Below are 16723 nucleotides of genomic sequence, written 5' to 3'. Positions count from 1 at the left end.
AAGCCCTGGCACAAGCGATCTCACCACCTGAAGCGGGGAAAAACGTGACGCTGCTGCATCATGCCCATCCATCCACCGCCGCATCTCACCCCCTTACCTTTGCCACTGCTGGCCCGGTGGAGCACCACCTGGGTCCTGCAAGAGCCACACAAGCAGTTCTTTCAGCTGTGCAGCTTTTGACAAGGGAAGCAGAAGGTGGGTGGCTGCTCCAGAGGGCCTTGCTGGCTGCTCTCTTGCTGCAGGAGAGCGGCTTGTGGGCCTCTCTAGAGCGCTCGCTGAAGGAGGTGGGGGGGGCCCGGACGAGGGCAGGGGAACGGTGCAATTCACCACTCCTCCTGCTTCACCACCTGATATGGGTGCTTCACCCAGCTTCATGGATGGGCTGATCCTGGGCACAGGTTTCCCTGGATTTCTGAGGGGATGGTGACAAAAAGGTCTGTAGCCACAATATTACAGCTGCGGACACAGAGAAGTCACCTCAGGCAGGTTGCTGAACACCCAGTGTGGTTGGGAAATAGAGGTTGGCTGAATATAGCAATGGGTGCTTCGCAGGGAGTGAAGCTCTATCTAGGAAAACAAGCCAGCAAGGTAATGCAAGCTCTGGTCATGCAAAAATGGGTTCATCCCCAGAGGGAGGGATAGTGCTAGGAGCAGCTCATGAGGCACCAGCAGTGTGTCAAGTGGAGCTAAACAAAAGATACAGTAGCTTGGCTCCTGGAGTGACTAGGAGTCTTCCTAGGTAGGGAAACAAGTTTTCAGAAAGATTTTCTGCAGCTACATGAGCCTGCCCGGCCCTTAAGATTGGCCATGCTCGTATGGTCTGTCAGGCTGGTGAGCACAAGACAGGGCCTTCTCGGTGGTGGTCCCATTACTGTTAAAATCCCACAGAAAGTGCATTTATGGGGGAGGGGCTGTGGTAAATGCACTGCATGCATTGCATACAGAAGATCCAAGGCTCAATTGGACATCTCCAAGTAGGGCTAGAAAAACTGCTGCCTGAAACCCTGGAGAACTATTGCAATACTGGGCTAGATGGACCAAGGAGAAAGCAGCTCCCCACGTCTATGCATTTGGCTCCCTTGTTGACTGATTTTAAATGGTCTTTAGCCATGGTTTTCCTTCATGGATCACTGCCTTGTTGTGGCGAAGGGGCTTGCGTAACTCAGTGAAGCCATAAGCTATGCCGTGCAGGGCCACCCAAGACGGACAGGTCATGGCAGAGAGTTCTGACAAAATGTGGTCCACTGGAGAAGGAAATGGCAACCCACTCCAGTATTCTTGCCAAGAAAACCCCATGGAACGTATCACAAGGCTAAAAGAGATGATGCCGGAAGATGAGCCCCTCAGGTCGGAAGGTGTCCAATATGCTACTGGGGAAGAGCAGAGGGTATTTCCAAGTAGCGCCAGAAAGAGTGAAGCGGCTGGGCCAAACCCGAAAGGACACTCAGCTGTGGATGTGTCTGGTGGTGAAAAGAAAATCCGATGCTGTAAAGAACAATATTGTTTAGGAACCTGGAATGTCAGATCAATGAATCAAGGTAAGCTGGAGGTGGTCAAACATGAGATGGCAAGATTGAACATCGACATCTTGGGAATCAGCGAACTAAAATGGACAGGCATGGGCGAATTTAATTCAGGTGACCATCATATCTACTATTGTGGGCAAGAATCCCTTAGAAGAAATGGAGTAGCACTCATAGTCAACAAAAGGGTGGGAAAAGCAGTACTGGGGTACAATCTTAAAAATGATAGAATGATCTCAGTACGAATCCAAGGCAAACCATTCAACATCACAGTAATTCAAGTCTATGCCCCAACCACTGAGGCCGAAGAAGCTGAGGTTGATCGGTTCTATGAAGACCTACAACACCTTCTAGAACTAACACCAAAAAAAGATGTCCTCTTCATCATAGGGGATTGGAATGCTAAAGTAGGAAGTCAAGAAATCACCGGGATAACAGGCAGGCATGGCCTTGGTGTACAAAATGAAGCAGGACAAAGGCTAATAGAGTTTTGCCAAGAGAACATGCTGATCATAGCAAACACTCTTTTCCAACAGCACAAGAGGCGACTCTACACATGGACGTCACCAGATGGTCAATATCGAAATCAGATTGATTATGTCCTTTGCAGCCAAAGATGGAGAAGCTCCATACAGTCAGTAAAAACAAGACCTGGAGCTGACTGTGGCTCAGATCATGAGCTGCTTCTTGCAAAATTTCGGCTTAAATTGAAGAACGTCGGGAAAACCACTAAACCGTTCAGGTATGACCTAAATCATATCCCTGATGAATATACAGTGGAGGTGAGGAATAGATTTCAGGGATTAGACCTGATAGACAGAGTGCCTGAGGAACTATGGACGGAGGTCCGTAACATTGTTCAGGAGGCAGCAACTCAATCCATCCCAAAGAAAAAGAAATGCAAGAAAGCCAAGTGGCTGTCTGATGAGGCTTTACAAGTAGCTGAGGAAAGAAGGGAAGCGAAAAGCAAGGGAGAAAGGGGAAGATATACCCAACTGAATGCAGAGTTCCAGAGAATAGCAAGGAGAGACAAGAAGGCCTTCTTAAATGAACAATGCAAAGAAATCGAGGAAAACAACAGAATGGGAAAGACTAGAGATCTCTTCAAGAAAATCGGAGATCTCGAGGGAACGTTTTGTGCAAAGACGGGCATGATAAAGGACAAAGAAGGCAGGGACCTAACAGAAGCAGATGAGATTAAGAAGAGGTGGCAAGAATACACAGGAAAGATCTGAATGTCCCTGATAGCCATGATAGTGCGGTCACTGAACTTGAGCCGGACATCCTAGAGAGTGAAGTCAAGTGGGCCTTAGGAAGCATTACTAACAACAAAGCTAGCGGAGATGACAGTCTTCCAGCCGAGCTATTTAAAATCCTAAAAGATGATGCTGTTAAAGTGCTGCATTCAATATGCCAACAAATCTGGAACACTCAACAGTGGCCACAGGACTGGAAAAGGTCAGTTTACATTCCAGTTCCAAAGAAGGGCAACGCCAAAGAGTGCTCAAACTACCGCACAATTGCGCTCATTTCACATGCCAGCAAGGTGATGCTCAAAATCCTACAAGCTAGGCTTCAGCAGTATGCGAACCGAGAATTACCGGAAGTACAAGCTGGGTTTCGAAGAGGCAGAGGAACTAGAGATCAAATCGCCAACATTCGCTGCATCATGGAGAAAGCAAGAGAATTCCAGAAAAACGTCTATTTCTGCTTCATTGACTACGCTAAAGCCTTTGATTGTGTGGATCACAACAAACTGTGGCAAATTCTTAAAGTGATGGGAGTACCAGACCACCTTACCTGTCTCCTGAGAAACCTGTACGAGGGTGAAGAAGCAACAGTAAGAACCGGACATGGAACAACCGATTGGTTCAAAATTGAAAAAGGAGTACGACAAGGCTGCATATTGTCACTCTGCTTATTTAACTTATATGCAGAGTACATCATGAGAAATGCCGGGTTGGATGAATCAGAGGTCGGAATTAAGATTGCTGGGAGAATTATCAACAACCTCCGATATGCAGACGATACCACCCTAATGGCAGAAAGCGAAGAGGATCTCAAGAGCCTCTTGTTGAAGGTGAAAGAGGAGAGTGCAAAAGCTGGTTTGAAACTCAACATTAAAAAAACGAAGATCATGGCATCTGGCCCCATCACTTCCTGGCATATAGAAGGGGATGAAATGGAAGCAGTGACAGATTTTACTTTCTTGGGCTCCAAGATCACCGCAGACGGTGACTGTAGCCATGAAATTAAAAGACGCTTGCTCCTTGGGAGGAAAGCTATGGCCAACCTAGACAGCATAGTAAGAAGCAGAGACATCACCTTGCCGACAAAGGTCCGTCTAATCGAAGCTATGGTTTTCCCAGTAGTAATGTATGGCTGTGAGAGCTGGACTATAAGGAAGGCTGAGCGCCGAAGAATTGATGCTTTCAAACTGTGGTGCTGGAGAAGACTCTTACGAGTCCCCTGGACTGCAAGGAGGTCAAATCAGTCCATCCTAAAGGAAATCAACCCTGAGTGCTCATTGGAAGGACAGATAATGAAGCTGAAGCTCCAATATTTTGGCCACCTAATACGAAGAGAAAACTCCCTGGAAAAGACCCTGATGCTGGGAAAGACTGAAGGCAAAAGGAGAAGGGGACGGCAGAGGATGAGATGGCTAGATAGCATCACGGATGCAATGAATATGAACTTGAGCACGCTCCGGGAGAGAGCGCAGGACAGGAAGGCCTGGCGTGCTATGGTCCATGGGGTCACGAAGAGTCGGACACGACTGAACGACTGAACAACAACAAGCCATGGTTGTTTACATTTGCTTTTCACTGAAACCTCATTGGTGGTCTTGCCAGCAAGGTTATGCTCAAAATCCTACAAGCTAGGCTTCAGCAGTATGTGAACCAAGAACTACCGGAAGTACAAGCTGGGTTTCAAAGAGGCAGAGGAACTAGAGATCAAATTGCCAACATTCGCTGGATCATGGAGAAAGCAAGAGAATGCCAGAAAAACATCAATTTCTGCTTCATTGACTACGCTAAAGCCTTTGATTGTGTGGATCACAACAAACTCTGGCAAATTCTTAAAGAGATGGGTGTACCAGACCACCTTACCTGTCTCCTGAGAAACCTGTACGAGGGTCAAGAAGCAACAGTAAGAACCAGACACGGAACAACTGATTGGCTCAAAATTGGGGAAGGAGTACGACAAGGCTGCATATTGTCGCCCTGCTTATTTAACTTATATGCAGAGTACATCATGAGAAACGCCGGGTTGGATGAATCACAGGTCGGAATTAAGACTGCCGGGAGAATTTATCAACAACCTCAGATACGCAGACATCCTAATGGCAGAAAGCGAAGAGAATCTAAAGAGCCTCTTGTTGAAGGTGAAAGTGGAGAGTGCAAAAGCTGGTTTGAAACTCAACATTAAAAAAACTAAGATCATGGCATCTGGCCCCATCACTTCCTGGCATATAGAAGGGGAAGAAATTGAAGCTGTGACAGATTTTATTTTCTTGGGCTCCAAGATCACCGCAGACGGTGACTGTAGCCATGAAATTAAAAGACGCTTGCTCCTGGGGAGGAAAGCTATGGCCAACCTAGACAGCATAGTAAGAAGCAGAGACATCACCTTGCCGACAAAGGTCCGTCTAATCAAAGCTATGGTTTTCCCAGTAGTAACGTATGGCTGTGAGAGCTGGACTATAAGGAAGGCTGAGCACCGAAGAATTGATGCCTTCGAACTGTGGTGCTGGTGAAGACTTTTACGAGTCCCCTGGACTGCAAGGAGGTCAAATCAGTCAATCCTAAAGAAAATCAACCTTGAGTGCTCATTGGAAGGACAGATACTGAAGCTGAAGCTCAAATATTTTGGCCACTTAATGCGAAGAGAAAAGTCACTGGAAAAGACCCTGATGATGCTGCAAAGACTGAAGGCAACAGGAGAAGGGGACAGCAGAGGATGAGATGGCTAGATAGCATCACCGATGCAATGAATATGAACTTGAGCACACTCCGGGAGAGAGTGGAGGACAGGAAGGAAGGCCTGGCGTGCTATGGTCCATGGGGTCACGAAGAGTCAGACACGACTTAACGGCTGAACAACAACTATTTTACTGCTGATTTTGAAGTAAATTGTTGTAGATGGTTATTGTTATGGATTTTGTATTTGACTTTTAACCTATTTCGGTTTTATACTGAAAGGCAGTCTAAAAATTTCAAAATACATAAAACTAAATAAAAAACTGACGTGACCTGAGCTTCCTAGAGCAAAGTGAAAAATGGCTCAGGTCTCCCCCAACGCAACTGTGTGGTCTTGCAAGAGGATCCGATTGTTCCGTCTTCAAGCGTTTCTTCACTGACTCCTTAATTACCTCTTTTTACAAGAAGCTAAGCAGGGAAATGAACTGAATGGATAAGAATCATATTTCAAACGACTTGTAGCTTTAAACAGGGCAACATTTTTTTCTTGTTTCAAACTTTTAGGAATATGATCCAAAATCAAAATACTGCTTTGGAATTCTTCATCCTTTCATTATAGGTGAATTGGGGAGGACTTGGCAGTGGAGCCTGGAAAACCAGCAGTGGACTTGGATCTATTTTCAGAAATTGGCAGGTATTTGCTGGCGGGGGCTCACCACTTCTTTCATTATGTTTGCATGCAGCTCAGAAATGTATGGGCCATGTTCTGCAGTACCATGTGGGTTGTCACCATCTCTCATGATGAATGAGAGACATTATGCATGGGATCTTTCATGTTCTGTAGGATCGTATGTAGGCTGTTCCTTAGTCTGTAGGGTATGTTTCAAATGTCTGTCATCCATATACTGCAATAAACATACTACAGAAATGAAGGAATAACCTTTGAAAATGTGTGGAGTCGATATACAGTATCATTTTGATTCTGAGTCTGTGTAATTACGTAACATCAAGGTGATTTTTCAGTGGTGTTCACTGGTTTTTTCAAGATAAGCTCTGCCTGGGACAAGACACTACAGCCTCCCCCCCGCCCGTTTTTAAGTGGGCTGTTGTTTCCAGCACATTCCACTGACAGATCCTCTGTACAGACCTCTTTGTGGTGATTCCCAAGTGGAGGGGAGGCGAGGGAAGAAACTCTTCCTATCTTCCGGTGACCAGTAAAGGGACACACAAACAAAAACACACATTCACAGAGCTCAGTGACATGGTTTTAATAAAAGTTACAACAGGATAATAAACATACAGTTCAAATCAACATGCTAATATCTAATCAGTAAACCCATGCAGCCCCATTTTTCATCTTCTTAAATCAGAAGCCCTCCCCAAGAGAGATCCCTTTAAAGTTAAAACGTACGCATACTAAACATTCCCCTTTCTGTGCAATGACTTGTGCAAAAAAAGCTGTTTTCACCACATTAGTTTATGAAGTACTCTCTCCAAAATAAAAATAAGAAATAAAGAAATAATCAAAGATACCCAAGAAAAGAATGTGTGTGTGTATGCATGTATATGTATCTAAGCAAGTAAAAACATACTACTGAGAAGCTTGTGTGCTGGCTGTGGTCGTGGCGTGAGCCAAGGATGCAAGATTTGAACAAATTGGAAGCATCCTGGGGTGCCTTTATCCTGGCTAGATGCAAAGAATTTCTGTCCTAAAGAGGTGGGGCTTGTCCTGTCCTTTTACGTGCAGAAGCAATGGACTTGCAGAATGCTAAGTGGCATTTGCCACTTGTGCATGCAGCTGTTCTTTCACATGGTGCACTCAAACCACTGTTTCTGAGTACTTCTGGTGTAGCAAAGTAGTCGTCTGAATGCCTCCAACTCATGGCAAGTTTAAGACTGAGCATGCCTGGCACAACCTATTTTATAAACTAGGTTTATGGTGAATCATGCCAAAATCAGCTAGTGGGAGCACTCAGAAGACTGCTTCACCAAAGTTTATCAAAAGTTGCCATCAGGAACCCCCTGCTCCTGCAAAAAAAAAAAAAATGGCCACGAGAACCCTAGGGTATGAGAGGTCCATGGGTCAAACCAAAAGGATGAGCAAAATTTGCTGACAAGCTCTCTGGTGCAACTCCATCAGAACAAATAGTGTCTGTGCAACATCTGACTGGCTTCCATTCTCTTCTGCTGTGGCACCAAAGCATGCGCTTCAAGATCTACCCTCCAAGCTGTCTTGCAGCCACCCAGAACTATCACATTCAAAAAGGGCTTCTGTTTGAATAGTCTTGCTCTAAAAAATAAAAGCCACAAACAAAGGAATAAAAACAACACAACAACATAATGAAGAGATTTTCCCTTGTGAGGATTGAAAGTGGGGTCAGATTTAACGCAAGTGCAAAAACAGCAAATAACTTTTGTTTTGATCTCCAGCAAAGTGTTGGAACAGGGGATGCTGCCGGACGGTGCCCTTGAAGGAGCCGGAGCTGCAGAGGAACGCTTCTCTGGAGCCGCTCCCCTGCCCAGGCAGCGGCACTGGCCTATGGAATGTTCCCAGAGGGTTTTGCCAGCCCCTTCCAGTACTGTCCAGTTCCAGCTTAGCGGCAACCCAATATGTCTACATTAAATAGTTATAGAGAGGAAAGAGCAGGATGGATGAGACCATCTGGCACTCCAAAGTGGCTGTATGGCACAATCCAAGCGGTGCACCACAGCACCCCCCGTGTAACGGTGCAGGGGATGTGAGGACACAACCCTAAAATGGCGCACTGATTCACTGGTCCCCCCAAACCGATTTCCCTGTGGACGACTTGGGCAGTCAGACTGGCAGCCTTTGCTCCATGTTATTTTCCCATTAACAATGATACACTTCTGTACCCACTGCACAGGAGACGAGCCATTAATGAGGACTCAAGAGGATTTTTAAAACCATCTCTCACTTTACTTTTGTAAAGAAATAAAATGAGTGCACAAACACAATTTGTTGAAATGATTAATTTTCTTTTGAAGGGATGGGACTGTATTGCTTGGAACAAAACTTTAATTAGGAACAGAGCACCAAAATTCCATTTTTCATCTCCGTTATGTGACTAGCGGCTTGGAGCCTGACCCTCCTGAAACCGGACACTCTCCAAATGAATCTCTGGCTTGCTGAAGGTGGAGGCTCCTTCGGCTCCACAGCTTTTGCATGCACCAATCAGCCTGCTCTTCGAATCAGGGCCAAAACAGGTTCATTTTGGCTGCTCCATGGAGAAATCAGCTCCACCTAGATTTCGGGATTCTATTGTGCTCTTCTTTAAATGGAGCATCACAGAGACTGGATGGCCCAGTTGGAGGTCATGGAACGTTCGTGGCTGGTTGGGATTTCCAGTATGGTGTTTCATGCAAGAATTCCTTCTTGTTTTGCTTGACAAGGGAAACTGAATGGCATAGTTCCTGGTACAAACCACAGGCTGCACCTTGAAGCAGCTGCCATGGAAACTGGGAAGGCTTTACAGCTGCCCAGCTTTCCCCTATCAGCCTAATAACTGCGACTGCCTCTGCAGCAGACCTGGTGTGACAAAGCCCTGGTTTGTCATGCAATTTCCTTTGCTTACAGTGGAGAGAAGAGAACCAGAGGGCACCATCAGCGAGCATCCCGCCCTTGCTAGCTGCAAAGCTGATGACTGACAAATGTCATTCAAACCTGAGTTGACTCCCACAGCCAATGAACATCCAAAGCTTAATTAAGCTCACAGCATCTACAGCTGTGGCAACACCGCGTTGTGCTCTGGTGAAATCCTTTGCATGCTTAACTGCCTCTTCAGGGCCAATCCAACAGCAGAAGCAAACACACAGGCTTGTTTGGGATGCCAATGAAGCAGGATGTGACCTGGAGGTGCACCTCAGAATCCCTTGAAATGCAGCAATGGCTGCTGGGGCACTGCTCCAGGACAGCTTGGCAGAGCTGCTCGGAGCAGAAGCAAATCTTGGGCAGGCCATGGGGGCAGACATCATGCGTGCATCCCTCTTTAACCCAATAGCATAGACAAGCCAAAATGATCCTCAACAGGGATGTTTTGATGTTTTGACAACTACCCCTCATTTCCACTCGGCATGCAGATATTTCAACACGTTCACTTTGTTAAGACAGACACACACACCCTGGCCCACTGTAGACTGGCTTTGGGCAGGCTTTAGTCTTTCATGGGAACTGTGTAACACACCCTGGTAAAGTGTGATTGACTGATCAAGGCTGGTGATGCCTCAGTCAAGGATCTCTCTGTGCAGGTGGACCACCAGATCTCCCAAGATGTCTGCCCTAACATCTGATAAGAAGGATTTCTATCACCTTGACAGCCAAGACACAGGAGCCAATGAGCCCATCCCACCAGGAACATTTCCTGTACAAGCACCATGGAAGTGAACGGGAATTGTGCAGGAGCACAAGAAGGCTGCACAACTCCCATTCACATCAAGAGGACCTGGCCCCTGCCACCCACAGCTGAGACGCCCAGACAAACGGCCAACTGGCACTCAGACAGACACCTCCCTCCCTGGACAGATATTCCCACTAGCCCTGGGGGCACATCCTTGTTTTGATGGTCTAAGAACAAAAGGAACATCTAGGATTCATTGGAGCTGCTGACGCCCTCATTTTCTGTCTCAGAGAAACTGAAAGGTCTATGCCCGATTATACCGGGGGGGGGGGGAGGGACCCAGAAAGGGGGCAGGGCTTTGGCATCTCTGGCCCCACATCCTGCTCAAAAACTCTGACCCCCATTCTGACATAAGACCAAAAAAAGAAAAGCTCCTTGGAACACAAATAAACCGTGTGGGCATCTGGAGAGGGCACTGTGTCAGTGGATGCGCAATTCATGCTCTCTCTCACACACACACGCACACACACGTGCCCTACATATATTTGAGTAATACACTCCTCCCACCCCCCGCTGGTTCTTCTAATGCTCTCACCTTTGGCTGGCATCTTTCTAAGCCCACCAGAATCTCTGGGGCTGCAGAGTGTGATTTCTTGGCAAACTCGTACATCCCGCCCACACACACTTTTTTTTGCTTGAGAAACACACAGGGCACAATCCACTGAGAAGTAGCACAAATGGGAGCTCTTCAAAAGCACTGCCATTTCTCAGTTGGTCATGCCTGCAAAATTATTCTCACAGCCAAGACATGGTTCTTGACACAAGCAACTGTGCATTCTTACAGGTAGGGGAGAAAGGTCTTAATAAAGGTGGGAGGATGAACTTGGAAGTAGGGGACAGGAACAGCGGGCCCAAATAACTGAGACTAGTCTCTTTAGGGCTGTACTATTCCCTTCTTAAAAGAATCCATTTGGAAAAGATTTTTTTGTTTTCAGGAAGGTTTTTGCATTGTTTCCCACAAATATAAAAGAAAGGTCCCTTAACTGTTCCTTCATAGCCCCCAAAACAGCTAAGAAAGGAAGGCAGTCCCAAATGGATTGCTTACAAAGAGGGCCACAGATACTCAAATGCTGACAAATCCTTGTTTTAAAAAAATGCATCACTGAGGAATGCTGCTGAAGCCACATATAAAATAAGCAGCTTGCATTTAAAAATGTTGTCAGGACAGCAACTGAAGCACTGACCCTGGACTAAAAATCTGGTAGAGGATGACCCCAGGGGGATGGAGGCCCAGGACCTTGCAGGCAGCAGTCTGAGGGCCAAGCGCAGCCCCGCAACACCGCCATTGGTACGTGCCCCCCTCCCCTCCACTGGCAATCCCATGGAAGGCTTGGGGACATTAAATAGTTCTTTAAAAATAATAGTAGTTGCATTTTTAGTAAAAGCAAGACAGAAACCAGAAAATGCAGTGCAAAAACACAAGGCAAAGCAGAACCATCTTTGTGGTCTACTACGAAGGCCTTTTCTTGTTCCCTTTATTGTCATGACTCTGAGGCAAAGATGAAGCGGGGGGGGTGAAGCCCCTCAATGTGGAAAGTGGGGGGGCTACTCCAGCTCACAAAAGCACCGCAAAAACCTCCTGCCTGTGAATTGGCTCTGAAAGTCTTTGCCTCCCTGGAGCTGTCAAGAGGGGCGGGAGGGCCCTCGGCCAATTCCATTGCTGGCCTTACATGGCAAACAGCTTCTGTACCTAAATGGGGCTGTCGAGTGGATAAAGCAAAAGATCTCAGTTCCTGTTCTTCACAAACTCACTGTTGGCCTCATGAAAACTCCAATATGCAATAGCCATACTCTAAAAATGTGTGGGGGGTGGGACCGCTACTTTTCGGGCAGAATAAGAGCCAATTCACAGAACCATTTTTTCCCATGAGGAAGTAATCCCATGTTGCTTATTGTGGATTTGCAAAGAGGTCCTCTGAAATACAACTTTACATTTCCTGGAAGCCCCTCATGAAGCAAGATGCTGTAGGATTAAGAAGGCTAACTTGCCCACCAAGAAGTCCAAGGAGCAGTGGTTTCACAATGCTGAAACACACCCACCCCACCCAAGACCCCTGCCCAGTGAATGGGCCCTAAGCCACCTGCCCCCGTAACTATGTGCCCACCATCCAAATCCACATTCCATGCAAATAAAATGCTTCTCTGCAAAGCACACCTGGAACCCTTGGGTGCACATCTGAAACCCAACCCTTTTTGAAGGTGGCACTCTCCGCAATAACCAAGCCACGGTTTTCACAGCATTTGGCTTCCAAGAGGAATCTTTGGGGCTCTGGACTTCTGGGTTATGTTCTTTCTTTTACAAAGTGGTTCCAATCTCTTGAGAACAGGAGGCGACTGCAGATACAGCTGATACCTCCGTCACTGTGAGGGTGCCAAAGAGAGTGCCAGGCAACACTGGTCGATTCCCTCCAGTAGCAGCACAGGGAAGGGGTCTGTGAGGACTCACGGTCAGGATCAGCCTCCCCGCTTCACCGAGCTGCAGGGCACAGCCCCGGTGCGCTTCCAGCTCCCCACCCAGGCAACGGACTGGCCGCCAGCTCTCAGGAGTGGTGGCTGCTGATGAGGCCACGCAGCTGCTTGGCCACAGTATCCATCAGCTTCTGCTTGTCTCTCTCATTCTTCCGGAACTGCGCAAAGACGTTGTTTTTGCGGCTCGTATCCTTCATCCTGCACAGAGGGAAAACAATCAGGTCAGCTTGAAGAACAAACACAGACACACAAGTCGAAAGGCCGTGCAGCGTGGAATATTCAGCTGCTGCCGTTTCTCTTCCATGGCACCCAGAGCAACATGAACCACACTAAGCATCACTTCATGGCATTTTCTGCAGCTGGGCAAGAACGTTTGACGTTCCTCACGTCATTGCTTGTGGATGAGACGCGCACGGCTCCTTTCAACTATGGAGGGATCAACATGTCACCAGATGCACAAAGACGCCTCTTCTTCACGTCCCCTTCCTCGGCCCCTTGTTCTATGTCAGTGGAAGCTGGTGGCTCCAATTTTGGTGGGGCAATTAATCCATCCTGGGTTTCAGTCAGAAGCAGCCAGAACTTAAAGGAGCTATCCAAGGTGCTGAAACAATCTTGGAGATAGGATTCAGCACCTTGGATAGCTGGTTCTGGCTGGTTCTGACTGAAACCCGGAACAGATTCACAGCCCAACCCAAATCAGAGCCACCGGCCCCCACTGTTCTATGTCTATCCTATATTTTATTGCACAAATGACAAACACATGCTGTGACTTTTGGAAATTCTATCAAATTTGGCTAATGTGGGCATTGCTTTGCCTTGGGAAGGGTTCACCATGGGCAGCAGCTGGTGTGTAGAGGGAAGGACCCCTGGAGGATGCAGTGCATTTCTCAGTGTGCCACGCACACAGAAGGACACGGCACCTGCCCCTCCCCCCCAGCTCCAGAATCCTTGCTGCACAGGCCAGGATGGCCAGTTCCCAGAGTTCTGTCAGTCACACCATCATGTGATCCCAAAGCACCATCCAGGGCAGAGATGAAGACCTGGAGATAAAGAACTATGATGGGGCAGGCAGGGGTAAGCTCAGTGTCTCACAGCACAGAAACGTGCCCCCAAGCACCCCTGGACAGGCCAGCCACCGCTCACGTAGAATGGAGAAAGCAAAGGGGTGCAGACCTGCATGTCAAGTGGGGGCGATCCCGAGCCCCCTGCCCCTGTGAACTAAGCCTAAGCCCCTCCAGAGTCCTGTCCTGGGTTACGTTTCACAGTCATGCTAGGATGCAACAGAACTCTGGAAACTGGCTTGTGACAGAGAGAGAGACGAGACAGATTCCTGAATGCATGTGATTAATCTTGAAGTCCAGCTTTTCATGGTGGGTTCAACCATCCTCTCTTGAAGATATTCATCTCTTCTTTGGGCCCGAGTGCTGGGAGATTAAGAGGGGTAGTGCTGCCTGTTTGACTGCTCCATTCATTTTAAAACTCATGAGTAGGGAAATGCAGAGTGGAGAATCACCTTCAGGCACAGGATGGCCGATGGGTGGATCTGCACCATACAACCAGCCAGCACATCAGGAATAAATTATGAGACCAGTGGGGCACGATCTGGGTGTGTGTTTTAAGTCTGACAAAAGGGTCTTGATACCCAGCTGGGTCCCGGTGGGGCTATCAGGCTACAAATAATAGCACAGGTAGGAGGAAGTTAATGGTCAAACTCCTCAGCCAAACACTCCTCAAACCACCCCACACTTTGTTGAAGTTCATCTATAAACAGAAAGAGCAGCCCAGGAAAATGACTCCGCTTTAGCAGCAATTAGCGGATTGGAGATGATAAAGTTACAGGAGGAGGCCGTTTCCAAGAGAACTTGGCGCCTCTGGATGACCGAGTGCTCCATTTAAATTCAACAATAAAAGGATTCATTGCAAAGCAAGCCAAAGAAGCCCCGAAGGAGCCACATACTTACTCTCGGGATATCCTGTGAGGAGGGGGTGAGGAGGGAGAGAGAGAGATAAACCAAGACAAGTTAAGCAGTGGCTTGTATGGCCATGGGATCTGACTGGCAAATCTGCTCCAACACTGCAAGCTGTTCCGGACTCGGCGAGGTGTGGTGCAGGGATGCCGAAGCTGAACAGCTGCAACCTGCCACCAGCAGCCAAGCCGGGGTGTCCCAGACCCTCAGCGGGGCCACGGGAGGCATCCCTGGCAAGAGGGGAGCCATTTTGCCCCAGCACACTCCTCTGCCAAGGCGAGACGCTGTCTACGTTGACAGCACGGGTAGATGTACCCAATATGGATTGGCAAGAACGGTGCAGGATGGCTCCTGCCTCAGTGTCCTGCATCTGCCCAGCCCACAGCTGCCACTGAGCAGAGACAGCCAAGCCAAAGTGGGCCATGCAAGCACAGGCAAGCAACACCACGGAGCACCTTGCCAGGGTCCTGATGCGGACCGGGGCCCCCTGCTGGCTATTTGTTTTTGAGGCCTGCATGCCAGGGCTAACTACATGGCTAATGTATGTGGATAGGGAGATCTTTTTCTCCCTCTTTCATTATACGAGAACCCAACAGGGTCCCCCCATGAAGCTGGCTGGTGGGAGATTCAGGACAGACTAAAGGACGGGCTTCTTCACACAGTGCAGAGTTAAACTATGGGATTCGCTACCACAGGATGTGGTGACGGCCACCAACTGCAGTGGTTTGAAAAGGGGGTTGGACAAATTCCTGGAGGAGAAGGCTACCAATGGCGATGTGCTACCTCCATAGGCAGGATGCCTATGTACACCAGTTGCTGGGGAACATGGGCAAGAGGGTGCTGTTGCACTTGTGTCCTGCTTGTGGATTCCTGGTTGACAGCTGGCTGGCCACTGTGTGAACAGAATGCTGGACAAGATGGACCCTGGGTCTGATCCAGCAGGGCTCTTCTTACGTTCTTAACGCCACATCTAGCTTGGCCCGTACTTGCCCCCCTGGGTGCCAGAAGTGGTCCGTTGAGCTCCACTCTGTTCCATCAGTGCTGGATGCCTCTGGGAGGCTCACAAGCAGGCCCATAAGAACAGCAAAGGAGCCCGGAAGCTGAATTGGACCAATGGGGGCCCACCTCATCCGACATCCTGGAAGCGGCCAACCCAGGAGGCTCACCAGCACAGCATGCAAGGAACAGCCCATGGTCCTCTCTAACTAGCGTAGGAACACGGGACGCTGCCTTATGCAGAATCAGCCCACTGGTCCTCCTAGCTCAGTACTGTCTACACCAGCCTTCCCCAACCTGGTGCCCTCCAGAGGTGTTGGACTACAGCACCCGGAGCTCTGGGAGCTGCACCAGGTTGGGGAAGGCTGGTCAACACTGGCTGGCAGCCACGGCTCCCTCTCCAGGGTTCCAGGCAGGAGTCTTTCCCAGCCCAGCCTGGAGATGCTGCTGGGGGTCGAAACTGGGACCTTCTGTATGCAAAGCAGGGGCTCTGCCCATCGAGCTACTCATACTCAGTGGCAGACCGACTCCGATTCTGGAGGTTCCTCTTCGCTCTCATGATTCGCAGTCACAGGCAGACCTCTCTTCTTCCTCCATAAATTTGTCTGATCCCCTTTTAAAGCTGTCCAAGTGGGCGGCCATCGCCACACCTTACAGTAGCAAATCCCGTAAATGGGTTTTGCGTGGTTTGTCCTGAATCTTTCGCCAGTCAGTTTTGCTGGGGGGCCCTACATCCTGGTATGATGACAGAGGAGTGGGGAAAGGCCCTCCATCCATGTTCTGCACATCATGCAGGCTGCGTGGCAACCAGGCCACCCCGCTGTGAATCCCCAGCATCTGGCTGCAGAAAGGAATGCCATCAGGAGGGCTCCCCTCCGAGGGCTCCTCAAACCCTTTAAAAAATCTACTTGTGCCACGTTTTATAAGTGGACCACACAAGGTAAAGTGGACTATGGCAGTGCTTGTATACAAAGCATATGTCTGTGCACATGCACGCGCGTGCGCACACACACACACTTTCCCCAGGTCTAGCAATATGCTGGGATGGGCGTTTCCCCTGCAGTCTTCCCTCAATGGCCCTTTGGCCTCTTCCAGCTCTGAGAGACCCAAGGTCTGTTGAGCCCAACCCTCTGCCCACCCACATAGGCCGAGGGGCTCTAACTCAGTGGCAGACTGCCTGCTTTGCATGCCAGTTCGATCTCCGGCAGCATCTCCAGGCAGGGCTGGGAAAGAAACCTGCCTAAAACCCTGGAGAGTCTCGGCTGGCAGTCAGCGTCAACACTACTAGATGGACCAAGGGGGCTCTGACTCACTATAGGGCAGCTCCCCATGTTCCTACTCCATCCGGAGCACAGAGTGCCACATGCAGAGATCAGCCGCACTTCCGGGGTGGGGGTGGGGTGAAGACTAAAGAGCTCCAGCGTTTTCGAGCA

General features: G+C 48.7%; 1 protein-coding gene across 5 annotated transcripts in view; it reads right to left on the bottom strand.

The window, feature by feature from the left end:
• Positions 1–5535: 5535 nt before the first annotated feature.
• The window catches only part of EXOC6B (exocyst complex component 6B), a 400399-nt gene continuing 389211 nt past the window's right edge, over positions 5536–16723 (bottom strand). For 2 of the 5 annotated variants that reach the window (XM_084855222.1, XM_084855225.1), the window contains one exon: positions 5536–12525. In XM_084855222.1, coding sequence (XP_084711348.1) covers positions 12399–12525 — 127 coding nt within the window. In that variant the 3' untranslated portion in view covers positions 5536–12398. Of the gene's footprint in view, positions 13998–16723 lie in introns of all 5 variants that reach the window. The other 3 variants (XM_084855227.1, XM_084855223.1, XM_084855229.1) reach the window with 3 other exon arrangements.

This window comes from Heloderma suspectum, chromosome 5 (assembly GCF_057233095.1).
Source record: "Heloderma suspectum isolate Gila_16-S chromosome 5, 16-S_ref, whole genome shotgun sequence".
In the NCBI taxonomy this organism is placed as follows: domain Eukaryota; kingdom Metazoa; phylum Chordata; class Lepidosauria; order Squamata; family Helodermatidae; genus Heloderma; species Heloderma suspectum.
The sequence above is the reverse complement of the archived record's forward strand: the minus strand, read 5'-3'. Positions and strand labels throughout refer to the sequence as shown.